This window comes from Rattus norvegicus, chromosome 1 (genome assembly GCF_036323735.1).
Source record: "Rattus norvegicus strain BN/NHsdMcwi chromosome 1, GRCr8, whole genome shotgun sequence".
NCBI lineage: Eukaryota > Metazoa > Chordata > Mammalia > Rodentia > Muridae > Rattus > Rattus norvegicus.
Window position 1 is genome coordinate 103,128,601 of NC_086019.1, and position 15,718 is coordinate 103,144,318.

General features: G+C 45.0%; 1 protein-coding gene across 3 annotated transcripts; it reads left to right on the forward strand.

Annotated features, from left to right (window-relative positions):
• Positions 1-400: 400 nt before the first annotated feature.
• On the forward strand, positions 401-14,910 carry Zfp658 (zinc finger protein 658). 3 transcript variants are annotated; one of them, XM_008759440.4, is made up of 6 exons: positions 401-586; positions 2,606-2,743; positions 3,361-3,536; positions 5,891-6,017; positions 6,373-6,474; positions 11,071-14,910. In XM_008759440.4, the coding sequence occupies exons 3-6, from the start codon at positions 3,477-3,479 to the stop codon at positions 13,431-13,433; spliced, it is 2,652 nt and encodes an 883-aa protein (XP_008757662.1). In that variant the 5' UTR covers positions 401-586; positions 2,606-2,743; positions 3,361-3,476; the 3' UTR covers positions 13,434-14,910. The 3 variants fall into 3 exon arrangements, with proteins under 3 accessions (XP_008757662.1, XP_008757663.1, NP_001406952.1); XM_008759441.4 differs by having other exon boundaries at positions 416-586; positions 2,606-2,726; NM_001420023.1 differs by having other exon boundaries at positions 489-586; positions 3,303-3,536; positions 11,071-13,651.
• Positions 14,911-15,718: the final 808 nt, after the last annotated feature.

The following is a 15,718-nucleotide window of genomic DNA, read 5'->3' on the forward strand; positions in this document are numbered from 1 at the left end:
TTTTTTTCTTTTTTCTTTCTATTTATAATTTATTATTTATTTACTTTTTAGTTTGGGGGAAAGAAATCTTTTAAGTCCCTGAGAAAATACAGAAAAATTGTATTTTTAGTAGTATGTAGCACCTCAGTCTCTTAGAAATAAGTGACATACACGTATAGATAGGAAATAAAATCCTCTGAAAATATGAGACAGCCTTAGCTGTCTGTGTGGTACTAACATACTGTGATGGTGGTCTCTGTATCACTGTATTGTGGGAGTGGCCATGACAGTTCCTAAAGGAACAAAAACTACTTGAAGAGCTTTGAGAAGTATTGGCAAGCTGTACCTTTGCAAGTAGTAGCGCGCATGCGCTTCACCATCCGCCACAAGAAAAAAAAAAGGTTGGGGGGCGGGGAGGGGGAGAACCCTGATTCGCTGTAAACGGAAGTGGTCTGGAGCGGTCATATCCGCTTAAATCTCCGCGCAGATCGGTTCTGTAATTGTTGCCCGCCCTGCGCGAGAGTTTGGATTCTAACACTGAGAGCCGGTGGGCGGAAGTCGCAGGGGCCCTGCGTGTCCTGTGCAGAGTTCTGCGGTGCGGTGAGAGGTGAGCTGCAGCGACACATGGAGGATGCTGTGCAGTTGAGCGTTGATTCGTGTTGAGTGACAGCTGACACCGCTGCTGGGGAAGCCCTGGTTGAGCTAGGGTCGGAGTGCTTTGGGAGTTAGGAGAGCAGGGTTGCTGAGAGAGACGGCGCAGCCAGCTACCGCAAGCCTGGGGCTAGCGTCTCTGAGGGTGATCGCGCTGCTTTCTAGTGGCCTGAAAGAGGAGAAAAGGGCAGATACAAATGGAAAATTAGATTATTTGTGGTTTGGGCTTAACTTGGGAAGGTCAGCCATTCTCTGTCAGCCTGTGGCGTCTGCCAGCGGGACTAATACTAAGAACACATGGAACAAAAGCCAGGGGATATACATGTGCACACTTAGAAGTGGGCACCACTGGCACCAGAGCTGGGAGATGAGCCTCTGTGCAGGCAGCAAGTCTTGCAAAACAGGACCATTTCATCCACAGCATGCAGTCTCCTGTAGGGAGCCAGGGCTGCAAAACAAACGTTTAAATGACAAATCCTAATCCCCGCTCCCGAGATTTTACTGAGGGCTTGGACCCTTTGCAAATGAAGTGGGTCGATGCTGCCTCTGCTGAGACCATATGGACACAGTAAGAGTCAGTGATTGGCATTGGAGCAGACGATGCTGTGTCCTTATTGGAGGACGTTCTTTGGGCCTCACTATTGAGTTTATTGAAGATTTCCTGGACACCAGTAAATTGCCATCTCTGGTGAAAATGTCCTGGCTGCCAAGGTAATAATGTTCTGTGGAACTAGGCATGCTCCTTTTAACCCTGTGTTAAACTAATCCCGTGGCCACTTATCTGAGGTTACTGAAGTCCAGGATGTCAGTGAGTATGTCCTGTTTACCATGAAGCCATTGTGGACGGGGAAGAAATACTTTGTGTGTAGGGTCTGTTGTTTCTGTGCATGGCTTCCAAGGCAGGGAAAAGATTGAGCCATTGTATTTAAGGAAAGAGAACAGGATGCCGGTGTGGGAATAGATGAAAACAAAAATGTCTAGAAAAGCAGAGAGAGCCAGGAGTGGCCATCACCACACCACACTGCACCCACATCTCTGCTCTCAGGAGGCAGGAGGAACTAGAAAGGGTTCTGGGTGCTGGGCACACAGGGACCACACGAGATCATAGGCACTGTGTGTAGGGAAGGAACGAGACTGGTCCTGCTCTTCCTCTTAGGGTACATCCTGGAACAGTACATAACCCTACTTGTCATTTCTGAAAAAGAAATGGTTATGCTAATGCTTATGGCATGGTTAAAAGTGTCCTGTGAGAGCTGGGCACGCTGGCTCACACCTTTAGTCCCGGCACTCAGGGAGCAGAGGCAGGTGGAATTCTGTGAGTGTCAGGACAGCCTGCTCTACACAGAGAGCTCCAGGCCAGCTACAGAAACATAGTGAGATCATGTCTCAAAAAGTTGGGGATTGGGGTGGCATATATGTGAACAGCTTAACAAGGCTCAGAAAGAGTATCAAATACAGAAGCAAATGCTCCCAGGCAACCACTGAACTGAGAATGGGGCCTCCATTGGAGGAGTTAGAGAAAGGATTGAAGGTGCTGAAGGGGCTTGCAACCCCATAAGAACAACAATGCCAACCAACCAGAGCTCCCAGGGACTAAACCACCATCCAAAGAGTACACATGGACTGACCCATGGCTCCAGCTGCATATGTAGCAGATGATGGCCTTGTTGGGCCCCAATGGAAGGAGAAGCCCTTGGTCCTGCCAAGGCTGAACCCCCAGTGTAGGGGAATGTCAGGGAGGGCAGAAAGGGGGGGGTGGTTGGGAGGGGAACACCCTTATAGAAGAAGGGGAGGAGGATGGGATGGGGGGCTTATGTCTGGGAAACCGGCAAAGGGAGTAGCATTTGAAATGTAAATTAAAAATATCCAATAAAAAAACAAAAACAAAAAACAAAAAGCAAAACAAAACAAAAAAAAGGCTCAGAAAAAGGAGCAGCCTGAGAACTTGCCCGTTTTTGTGTGTATTTACATGCAGGTTCTGAGGGTGCCCCGAGCTTCGCATCACTGTAGATCCTCAGTGCCCATGACACACACGGCACCCTCACCGTGGAAAGGAAACAACTTAAGTTAATTCCTCATCTTCTCACAAGTCAAAGGTACAGCAGCTGTGGTGGTGAGTCCCTCCTAACGACCTCGTTTGGCGTTTACTTCAGGGAAGGGGAGTCGTGGGGGTTTTAGCATGTGCGCTGTGTGGAGTGTATGCATGTGGGTGTGGGCACATGTGTGAGTCTGTACGTGAGCCTGCTCTGAGGCCAGAGAAAGCTACAGAGTGCCCTGCTCCGTTACTCCCAGCCTTATTCCCTTGAGGTTGGGTCTGCCACTGAGTCTGAAGTGAGGCTGATAGCCAGTGAGCCCAGAGGTCCGCCTCTCTTTGTCCCACGCAGCGCTGGAGTTACAGCCAAACCTGCCTTTTTCAGATTGCTGGGGATTTGAACTCAGGTCCTCGTGCTGTTGCAGCAAGCTCTCTTATCCACTGTACCATCTCCCCAGCCCCCAGACTACGGTGTTTGGGTTTTCTTTGTCATCACCCTGGTCAACACCAGACAGGGTTTTTTGAGCATTGTCTGTTCTAGCACGTCTATACCGTGACATCTTGGCCGCTCAGAAACTCATAGGTAAAAGCTGAGGACACGGGATCATTCCCTCACTGGGGCTTTCTGCTGTCTCTTTAGACCTCAGTCAGGCCACATCATCCAGGCTGTGGGATTTTTTTTTTTTACCTCAACACAGATGGCCTGTCTGCTCAGCTGCTCTCCTGGTAACCTCTAGACCCTCACTCAGCTTTCGGTTCCTGAGAAAATTGGATCTGCCAGCAAAGAGGCAAGAGAGGAAACATACCTGTTGACATGAATTTGTCCCAGAAGCCCCAGAGGGTGCACCCACAGGAGCAGGATGGGTCATGTGAGGTAAGCAGCAGCTGCCCAGGGTTCAGTTCTTTAAAACTGGAGGACAGACATGGGAAACAGCAGATGCTGGGCCTCCCATTCCAGAGGCAGACTTGTTCCTCCAGCTAGGAGCAGACCACAGGGGCCAGTGCTCCTGCACCTCCTGTCCTTTCATGTTACTCATTGTCCTGCCTCCTGGTGCTTAGGTAGATGCAGCCCTCAAAACTGTGTCCCCCGCAGGGTCCTCAATCCTGTATCTTCTTGTCGAGTCTGATAGCCATTGTCATTTTGTGAGTCTCTTGAAGGAGCTCATTTAATGTGGATGCATGGCAGGTAAGTCTTAGAGACGATGAGTATCTGAGAACGCCTTGCCAAAAACATATTGTTTGCTGCTCTAGAGGCAGTGAGACCTGGGAGAACAGAGCTGAGAAATGAGATTGTCTTAGTCAGGGTTTTACTGCTGTGAGCAGATACCATGACCAGGGCAACTCTTACAAGGACAACGTTTAATCCATTATCATCAAGGTGGGAGCATGGCAGCATCCAGGCAGGCATGGTGCAGGAGGGGCTGAGAGTTCTACATCTTCATCTGAAGGCTGCTAGCAGAATACTGGCTTCCAGTCAGTCTTAAAGCCCACACCCACAGTGACACACCTACTCTAACAAGGCCACACCTACTCCAAAAGGGACACACCTTCTAATTGTGCCACTCCCTGGACCGAGCATATGAACTATCACAGAGGCAGACTAAAGTCTTTTGCAGTGACCAACTTTATTCCAAGCATCAGATATTTTATACTCAGAGAATTAAAGGGAGTCACATGCATAAGGTGTCCAATCTCAAGGGCAAGGCTTATGGGACAGGCAAGCTACACGTGGCAAAACCATGTTATTCCACAGAGACACATAAAAAAATAATGAAGCCCAGTTGTAATGAGTAATCAGAAGTAAATTTACTGCTAACCACTTTACCTGGGAGGAGGATAAAAGTACATTCCAAGAACAACTCCACGGTTGGACCAGATTCTTCCAATAGACCATACATTTCATTACTTATATATGAAATAATTTGTTAGATATATGCACACATTTAGAAATACATATGGTAGCAACACTTGTCCTTGGCTACATTCCATGTATAAGTTGGGAATCACTTCCTTATTCTCCCTGAAGCACCTGTGTGCCACACACGTCAGAAACTTATTTCCTCTTCACTTTCCCTTCCAGAAATCCTGTCGTTCAAACTTGGTTCTCCACTGTACTTTTTAATTATTGATTTTTTAGGTTTTGTTTTCCTTCATTGTGGGGAGTGGTACATGCTTACCCAGGCATTGTGTGGAAGTCAGAGGACAACTTTTAGGAGTCTCTCTCCTTTCACTTTGTGTATCTTGGGGATCGAGGTCATCATCAGGCAGGGCAACAAGCATTTTTACCTGCTGAGCCATCTCCTCCACTCTAACTCTCTGGTTTCAAGTCTCAGTCGCACTTTCTAATCTGTCTAATAGTTGTTATTGTTTTGTTTGTTTGTCTGAGACAGAGTCTCATTGTGTAGCCTTCTCTGGCTAGAATTCATTGTCTAGACCAGACTAGCCTCGAAATGGTAGAGATCCACCTGCCTTTTTCTTCAGAGTACTAGAATTAAAGGTGAGCATCACACCGCCCGTTACTGTTGTTTTAAAAGGCAATATCAAGCTTTGATGATGATGATGATGATGATGATGATGGTGGTGGTGGTGGTGGTGGTGGTGGTGATGATGATGATGGTGATGGTGATGGTGATGATGTCATCGTCGTCTTTCAGTGAGCTGTCTTCTGACTCATGGATGGACTATTTATGTCCAAGGATACTAGAGGTGTTTTGGTGTCTGATTTTTCTAAATTAGTGAAAATGAAAATTAATTCCCCAAGTTAAAACGAAACAGCGCTGTTGGTTTTGTGCAAAGTCTTCAGTCTTGAGTGTTCCCCCCTCACTCCGTTCTCAATGAATCATGATAATTCACCACTCCACTGAGCTGCCTTCCCTGAAGCCTAGGATAAAGTTAGCTCTAGGTGTCAGGGTGCTTATTCCTTTTTGAAGTATTGGTGAAGTATTTCTGGCTGCTTGGGGGATGAAAATCCAAGTGTATAAGAGTTTTATAAACTCTAGCTTCTTAAATATTTATATAATATACATTAGATAATACATATTTATATAATATATTATTCATTTAATATGAAATAGAAATTGTCTGGAAAGCCAAATGATCTGTCACCATTCAAGAGTCACTGAACCACTTCGCTGTGTGCCATGCCTGCCTCTTCAGTGAAGAGCAACTCAGAATGGACTGCACTTTGTGTGTTAATAGCGTCTCACAATGCTACATTTTGTGTTACAGAGATTGGTGTCCTTTGAGGATGTGACTGTGGACTTTAGCCAGGAGGAGTGGCGGCGCCTGGACCCTGCCCAGAGACGCCTGTACCAGGAGGTGATGCTGGAGATCTACAGCCACCTCTTGTCAGTGGGTGAGCATGGCAGTGGGTGAGCATGGCAGTGGGCGAGCATGGCAGTGGGTGAGCATGGCAGTGGGCGAGCATGGCAGTGGGCGAGCATGGCAGTGGGTGAGCATGGCAGTGGGTAAGCATGGCAGTGAGCGAGCATGGCTGGCTGGGGGTCCAGGATGGGCTTCGTTGAAACTATTTCCTCCTTTTCTTAGAACGTGGTGGGGTATCAAAAGTGTGTCATGGTTCATTCCTTTTTGACATTCCAAGTTAATTTCTTTGTGCCCAGTACAAAATACCGATTTCCCAATCAGCCAGCACAAAGCCCATTGGATGACCTCTAAAGCTACACACTGAGCAGATATTCTTCCAACTACAGGCTACCCTATTCCCAGCCCTGGGGCCATCTTCAGGATAAAGAAAAGAAAGAAGACACAGACAGGAGAGGCTAAGTTCCCACATCATCAGTGTTGGTGTCAAGGTGAGTGACCAGGACCTAGACGGAGGTGGATGTTATTAGTGGGCCACTACCAAACTTCTTCATTGATCCCTTCTCCTAGTGGTGGACATCAGGCTTGCCTCCTTCCCCCACTCTTTATAGCTAATGCCACAGTGCATTGTGAATGTAGGCCAGGATCGTGGGTACCAAGCTTTGCCTCCCACACCAACTCTCTACAGCTAACCCTGCAGTACTGTGTAACTGTGGACTAAGAGTGAGGATGAGCTTCTTCGGAGGTGAATAGTGGGTAGTCAGCTGCCTCATCGTGGAGATAACAAGACCTAAGTTGACCACCAACCCTATTCTCCTGGAGGTCGATACCTGGATTCCTGTTTGCACACCTCTCTTGTCTCCACTGGGCATTACCAAACTGTCAACAAGATGAAGAAAACTCAGTAGTGATTGAGAATACGGATACATGTGTTGGTCAGGGAGGAAATTGGTCTCCTTTTTCCCGATGACCATGGTTAGGGCTGAGGATGCATATCTCCGTGGTGGAGTGGCAGGCTGACATGTATCAAGCCTTGGATTCAGTCCCCAGTATGGCAGATGTATAGGTAGACAGACATATGTGTCAACGTGGGTAAGATACGCTAGTGAGATACAAAGTTTTCAGCACAGTTGGTGATGGTTCAGTTGGGTATTTTTAAGTTAGTTTCATCGTCACTTTCTTGTGATAGCTCTCATGCGTTTTCCTCTCCTGGCCCTTTCCCCAGTGACCTCCTCCAGCCCCCTCTTGTTGGACCCTGTCCATGCCACAAGCTCCACTACTCTTTTTCTTTCTTTCTTCCTCCTTTAAGATCCAATTTTTTGAAGTCCCTTTTCTCCTTTGACAATTTACATATAACACATGCAGACATAACCTATATATACACATACAGAAATTAAAATCTAGAGTCCACCTGTAAGAAAAGAATATGGTACTCTGTCTTTGAGTGTCACTTAATTCACCTAACATGTCAAGTCCGATCCATTTTGCTGCAGTTGTGAGGATTTTGTGTTTTGGGTGTTTTGTTTTGTTTTGTTTTTGTTGTGGCTAGCTAAAACCCTATGAGACATGTGTTCTACATTCTCTTACTGCTTTCATCTGTCAAGAGGCATCGGTTCCCTTTCTCACTGCAGCATAAGTACGGCTGTGCAAGTATGTCTGCCTACATCCATACAGAGTCCCTCAGGTATATGGGCTGGCTTGGTCTGGCTGGCTTGGTCTGGCTGGGTCATATGACAGTTCCATTTTGAGTTCTTTAAGGACCTTCCACCCTGGCTTTGGTGGCTACAGCAGTTGGCACACCCTGTAGTGGTGCACAGGGACATAGCTTTCCTTGCTGGCATTTGTTGTTTGTTTCTTTTCTTTTCTTAAAATAAAGGATTTAATAATTTACTTTATGTATGTGAGTACACCGTAGCTGTCTTCAGACACACCAGAAGAAGCCATCAGATATCATTACAGATGGTTGGGAGCCACCATGTGGTTGCTGGGATTTGAACTCAGGACCTCTGGAAGAGCAATCAGTGCTCTTAACCTCTGAGCCATCTCTCCAGCCCTGTTTCTTTTCTTAATAGCCATTTTGACTGGGGTGACCTAGAATGTGAGGGAAGTTTTAAATTGTGTTTCCCTGATGACTAAAAATATTGAACACATTTTTAAAATATGTATTGGCCATTCGTATGCCTTTTGAGAACTATCCATTAAATGTATTACCTATTGCTTGATTGGGGAATTCGGTATCTCTGCATAGTCTGTGTATTAATCTGTAGTTAGAAAAATCCTTTCCCGTTATATAGGCCACCTCTTCATTTCTTTTGCTGTGCATGTTTTTATATAACCCCACTTATCCATTCGTGAGATTGTTTTGTTTTTTTTTTCCCTGTGCTATTGAGTCTTTTTCTAAACTTCCTAGCCCATGCCTGTATCTCTGAGTCTTGCTTCTGCCTCCCTCCCGCAGTTTCAGAACGTCATTACTAAGTCTTTCAGTCTAAGTTGTTTGTCGGGGGTAAAGAGACTTACTGCTCTCCACAGCGCCCAGGCTTGGTTCCCAGTACCTGTGAGGCAGCTCACAGCTGTCTACAGTTCCAGGCCTAGGGAACGCGACTTCCTCTTCTGATCCCCCCCCAGGCACTATCAGCAAACACCCATACATGAGATGAAGTAAATACATCTTTTTTAAGAAAAAAGACAAAAAAGATGGGGATCCAGTTTCATTTTTTTACAGGTCGTCCCAGCACAGTTTGTTAAAGATGCTTCCTAATATATTCTTGAATGTGTTTTGAAATTTTTTCTTAAGATGTTTTGTGTCCATTTTCATTAAGGAAATTATTCTGTAGTTTCCGTTGTTTTTGTTGTTGTTGTTGTTGTTGTTGTTCTGTTGTGTCCTTACCCAGTTTGGGTGTTAGATACCAACATTAGCTTTGTACAGTGTGCCTTTTAGTGTTTCTCCCTTTCTACTTTATGGAAGGGTTAAGGAGTGTTGCCATTACCTGTTCCTTAAAGGTTTGGGCAGACCCCCCAGTGCATCTTCTCTTGGGCTTTTCTTCGTATGAATATACTTTACTCTGCCTCTTACGAATCTATTCTGTTTGTATCTTCTTGATGTAATTTCCTTGGGTGTTTTGTTTGTTTTATTGTTTTCTTTTGTTGTTGTCTTTCAAGACATGGACTCACCATGTAGCTCTATCTGTCCTGGAACTCACGCTGTAGACCAGGCTGGCTTTGAACTCAGAGATCCACCTGCCTCTGCGCCCCTAGTGCTGTGATCAAAGGCCTGTGCCACTGTACCCATCAAGATTTTAACTTTCATAGGTCATATGTGGTTAAAATTTTAATCATTTATTCTAACATTTCCAGGGTTTTTTTTTGGTTTGTTTTTTAATGTAAGATTTCCAGGTACTAACTCTCCAGTAAACTGCTAGATTTCTTTGGAATCCATTGTTAATATCCTCTTTTTCATTTCTAATTTTGTTAATGTGACTCTCTTTTCCCTGTCACATTGGCTAGGAGTTTTTCAATCTCACTTTTTTTTTTCTTTTTTTTCGGAGCTGAGGACCGAACCCAGGGCCTTGCGCTTCCTAGGTAAGCGCTCTACCGCTGAGCTAAATCCCCAGCGAGGTTTTTTTTTTGTTTGTTTGTTTGTTTGTTTTTTCTTCCATTTACTACTTTGGATTTTGCCTTTTTCTTCATTTTTTGAGAGTTGCAGCCTTAGGTTGAACTCTGATTTCTTTAATGTAAATATCTCAGATATCAACTTTCTCTTGGACCTGTCTTAGCTGTATCCAAAGATCATGGTAAATTGGCATTCCTCCCCATTTTGTTCCAGAAATGTTTTCATTTCCTCCCTGATTTCTTTGCAACTCACTGCTAATTCAGAATAGGCTGATCTACGTCCATGTATCTGTGCAGTTTCTGTGGTTTCTCTTCTTGTTTTATTTCTTTGTTTCTCTTTTTGTTTTATTCTATTATGGCCTTTTAAGATACGGAACATTGTTTCAGCTTTTTTGTACTGTTCAGATTTGCTGTGTAGCCTGGCATGTGTTCTGGTGTTTGAGAATCGTCCATGGGCTGCTGAGAAGGACTGTGTTCCATTTCCGTTGGCTGGGATATTCTGTAGATATCCCTTAGACATGTGTGATCGGTGTTGTAGATATTTCTTATTAGATCTCTCTCTGTCTCTGTCTCTCTCTGTCTGTCTGTCTGTCTCTCTCTCTCTCTCTCTCTCTGTGTGTGTGTGTGTGTGTGTGTGTATGTGTGTGTGTGAATAAATGCCACGTGTGTCAGAGTTTCCACAGAGTCCAGACGAGGATGTCGGATCCTCTGGGGTTGGAGTTAACAGGTTCCTGCGAGAGTGCTGGGAGCTAAACTCCAGCCCTCTGCCAAAGCAGCAAATGCTTTTAACTGCTCACATAGAGTTAAGATCAGAAAAGTAAGGGAAGGCCACTATATGTGTAAATGGATGTCTAAAAAAAGAAGGAAAATGTACTGGTGTTAGGTTACGGTTCAAAGATAAAGAGTGCTTTCCTAGATTAAGTAAACTTCCATCCCTAACAACAGTGAGTGACGTGAATATATGAGTCCTTAGCTAGATGAAAAAAATGGGCCAAAGGCATGAATATGCCTTTCTCTAGAACTGATTAAGTCCACTGCTCTGCTGGTCTCTGTTCCTTTTTAACACATGATCGTCCAGCGAGACTGCCTTATAGCAGCTTTCACAGTTTCTTCCCCTACGCCTCAGCCTACTAGGTTTCCTACGTCAGTCAAATTCATTGCCTTTGTCTAAACAGTCTTCTCCGCAGACTAGTACAGCCATCGTGACCACTGACCTAGGCATTCACATTTCTTCATCTGAAAAACAGGGAAAATAGTTGTAATTGCTTTATGAGATGGTTTGTGGGGTAAAATGAGTCATAAAGAAAGATGCCTGATGGTTAGTGTCCCACAGCTAAAGTTCGACATGTCCTAGGGATGTAGGCATGTTCTGCTTGTTGGCATGAGTACCTCACAGAGGTTTTTTTGTGCTTGTTGTCTGTTAACTCTGTGATTTCTCACCCATCCTGTTCACTGTGCATACTCTTTTCATCTCCCAGAAGTGGAATCAGAGTTTTACACTCCCCGACAGAAAGCTTCCGAGAATGCAGCATTTCAAACCAGAAAGGCGAGTGCACTCTCAGGTCATGGTTTGTGGTGCTCTATTTTAGAAGTACTGTGGCAAGACCCCGACCTTACAAAAAGAGATGGACAAAGCCAGATCCCACCCTGGAGTCCTGGTGCTTTCCTCAACAAGAAAACACAGAACACAGACAGAGACTGTGGTTGTAAAGAGCCCGGAAAAACCACCCCCTTGGTATCTAACCTTATTTCTACACAAAAGGGAGCTCCAAAGTCACTTGCGAAACATTTGAAGCGCAACCTTGAAGCAAATGGTGAAGAACAAGGCAACGTCACAAAGCAGCTTAATGACATTGTTACGTTGGGTCGACTCTGCACGCAAGACACTAACTGTACAGTTCCTCACGAAGGGCCGTGCGAAGGTGACCAGTGCAGAAAAGTTCCCATCCACAAACAACCACTTGCAGAGAAAGAAGTCCATTCTCACGAGAAGCCAGATGAAGGCACGGGACGTGGAAGGACCGACGATGCGTCTGCTTTCTGTCAACATCAGACAGCTCACACCGGAGAAGGACCTCTTGTCTGTCACAAGTGTGAGGAAGTCTTCCTCCAGAAGACAGAGTTTGCCTCCCATCAAGAAACTCACCCAGAGAAACCTTATGAGTGTCCCGACTGTGGGAAATCATTTAGCCGAACATCCAACCTGCAGGTCCATCATCGAATTCACACTGGAGAGAAACCTTACGAATGCCGGGACTGTGGCAAATCATTCAACAACACTTCCCAGCTGAAGGTACATTATCGAATACACACAGGGGAGAGACCTTACGTGTGTCCCGTGTGTGGGAAGGCCTTCAAGCAGAAATCAATCCTCAGCACCCATGAGACGATTCACACTGGGGAGAAGCCTTACAAATGTACCGTTTGTGGGAAACTGTTCAGCTGTACGTCCCGACTGAAGGTGCATTATCAGATTCATATGAAGGAGAAGCCTTACGAATGTGGTGACTGCGGGAAGGCCTTCAAGCGAAAGTCAAGCCTCACCGTTCACCAGAAGATCCACAGCAGACAAACACGCCATGCGTGCAGCGAGTGCGGGAAAGAGTTCAGCCAGAAGTCAGAGCTCAGCACGCACCAGAGACTTCACCTGGGGAAGAATTCTCACAAATGCGCCGACTGCGGGAAGGCGTTTACTTACGCATCCCAACTGAAGATGCACCATCGAGTTCACACGGGGGAGAAGCCCTACAAGTGCCGGGACTGTGGCAAGTCCTTTACGTACTCATTCACCCTGAATGTGCATCGCCGGATTCACAAGGTGGAGAAGCCTCACAAGTGCAGCGTCTGCGGGAAAGCCTTGGCTTCTAAGTACCAGCTGGAAGAACATGAGCGGATCCACACAGGGGAGAAGCCTTACGTATGTACTGAATGTGGAAAAGGCTTCCATGGTAGGTCAGGTTTCCTACGGCATCAGATAACTCACACTAGGGATAAACCTTTTGTCTGTCATAAATGTGGGAAGGCCTTCTTTCAGAGGTCACAGTTGACATCTCATCAGCAAACTCACACGGGAGAGAAGCCATATCCGTGTCGTTACTGTGGGAAATCATTCAGCCACACATCCCAGCTGACAGTCCATCATCGAATCCACACTGGGGAGAGACCTTACAAATGCAACTACTGTGGGAAGTCGTTCAGTAATTCCTCCCAACTGAAAGAGCATCTACGAATTCATACTGGGGAGACACCTTACGCATGTTCCGAATGTGGGAAGGCCTTCAGCCGAAGATCATCCCTCAATTTACACACGAAAATTCACACTGGAGAAAAACACCATATTTGTAGCGAGTGTGGGAAAGCCTTCAGTCAGAAGTCAGTACTGCGAACACATCAGAGAATACACACTGGGGAAAAGCCTTACAAATGCGGTGACTGTGGGAAAGCCCTAGCTTCAAAGGGCCAGCTTCGAGATCATCAGCGGATTCACACGGGCGAGAAGCCCTATGTGTGCCCCGAATGTGGGAAGGGCTTCTTCGGCAGGTCGTCTTTGCACAGACATCAGATGACTCACACTAAGGAGAGACCTTTTGTCTGTCAAAAATGTGGGAAGACCTTCATCCAGAAGTCAGCACTGACATCCCATCAGCAAATTCACACAGGCGAGAAACCCTACGTGTGCCCCGAGTGTGGGAAGGGCTTCTACAATAAGTCGTCTTTACCTCGACATCAGATGACTCACACGAAGGGGAGATCTTTTGTCTGTCAAAAATGTGGGAAGGCCTTCCTCCAGAAGTCTGTGTTGAAATGCCATCAGCGGACCCACACTTGCAAGAAGCCTTAGGAAAGCCATAGGAAATTGTCCCATAATATAACCCACCCTAGACCCATCGTCATTCCTACACAGGAATGTAGAGGGGATGAGAACTCGCCCTGCAGTGCATCCCAACTGGAGGTGCAGCACTGGATTTAGACTGTGTTCTGATACTACTGTGTTCTGAGTGTTGAAAGGCTTTTAACAGTGTGTCAGATTATAATAAATGCCAAGCACCTCATACCAGACGCAGTTCTTTCAGGCTTGGTTTTTGTGTGACGCACGTTTCCTCATAGTCAGTCTGTAAACACATTCCTAACTGAGGTATGGTCTTTAAATTACTTGAAGAGAATGTTTTAAAGGAACTTTCTGTATGTTGTGGCTTCTGTACTTTAAAATATCTAGATATGCACTCCTTGTTGATAAACACATTATTCATAAGAGACATTCGTAATATGATTTCAGATTTCATCCTAGGAGGAAACCCTAAAGCAACGGGATGAGAAACACTTCTCTATAGAAAATGGCAAAAGACACATTTGTTACCAGACTATAGGAAAGTTTTGGGGATTTTTGTATCAACAATATTCCTATTTATTGTGGGATAATGTTTCTATAATGCAAGAAAGGAAATAAGACAGTGTTCTCTGTCAAAGTGTCTCTAATATGTATGTCTGATTGCACACTTTTTGTTTATATGACATCAGTTCGTACGTATGTACTACCTCAGATTTGTGGGGTTTGCACAGAATTTATTGCCTAGAAGGAGTTTCTTTTTAAAAAATCTAAGTTGTGTTGACAGTCTGTCCCCTAGTCACACCAACTTGAGGCTGCACTATCAATAATTAGGAATCTTTTTATCATATAAAAGGAACTTTTGAGATAAATCCATAAGTGAAATTCTATAGCATTCACTGTTCCTTATAACTTTTCTCTTTCATGTTAGCTCCTCTAACCTTTTTTCCACAGGTCCCATCTGTAGTGAACTACATAGGCAGACCCAACCACTCACTACAGAATCATTGGAGACTACTTCTTCATAGTTTTCTATCAGCTTCTAATACACATAAGATAATAAATAGTGGGGTGTGTGTGTGTGTGTGTGTGTGTGTGTGTGTGTGTGTGTGCATGAGTGCCACGGCACATGTGTGAAAGTCAGAGAACTATTTGTAGGAGTTTGTTTTTTGTTAACAACATTCAGGTCCCAGGAATTGAGCTTGACATGTGCCATTAACCGCTGAGCCTGTTGTTGTTGGTTTTTTGTTTTTTGGGGTTTTTTGTTTGTTTGTTTTGGTTTTGGTTTGGTTTGGTTTTGGTTTTTTGGTTTTATTTTTTTTTTTCCTTGAAACAGGGTCTCACTACGTAACCTTGGCTGACCTGCAGCTTACCAGGCTGGTCTTGAACTCACAGAGACCCATCTGCCTTTGTCTTCTATGTGCTGAGACTAAAGACATATGCCACCACGCCTGCCTTGATGTTTTAAATAAAGTTTTATGCGGCACAGCTATGTTCATTTGTATATATTTGCTTTGTTGCTCCACCAGCACAACTGAGTAGTTGTGATCACCAACTTAGGAATATTTACTGTCTGCCTCCTCACAATATATCTGACAATATGTGCTGCATACATTACTGTTCTCCAAGTCATATTCTTGTGTAGAATCTCTTTGTCTTCTAAAAACCACATCTCTGTGTGTGTTGTTTTTCTACCCTAAAATACATACCTTTGTCGGCAGCATGGTATTCCATGAGGTTGAAATACCATAATCCAGAGGCAGTCGTGGTGGTGCACACCTTTAACTCCAGCACGCAGGAGGCAGAGGCAGACAGAACTCTGTGAGCTCAAGGGCAGCCCTGTCTACATAGTGAGTTCCAGAACAACCAGTGCTAGAGACACCGGGAGAGACCCTGACTCAGGAAAAACAATAACAACAACAACAAAAGACTTGTGATAACTTCCTGGGAAGGGAGAAGGGGAATAATCAGAAAAGGGGGAGCCAAAGGAACAGTAACTGGGTTCAACTGAAGCGGCAGTTCTGCTCTGTTGACAGAAACAAGCCTGGGCTGCAGTAGTCCATTCCCTATGAATCATGGCTTAATGCTTAAAAAGGCCTAGACTGTAAAACAGCAAACAAGAAAAACATGCCCATAAAGACTCGGGACAAGGAACTGAGGAGAGAACTCTACGAAAAAGACATACAGTCAAATTCTTTTAAAATGTTTAACCCCCGAGCCAACTTCTTACCTGTCCAAAATGGCTATCATCAATGAACAGCAAATCTGAGGATGTGACGAAGAGGGAGCCTTTATTGACT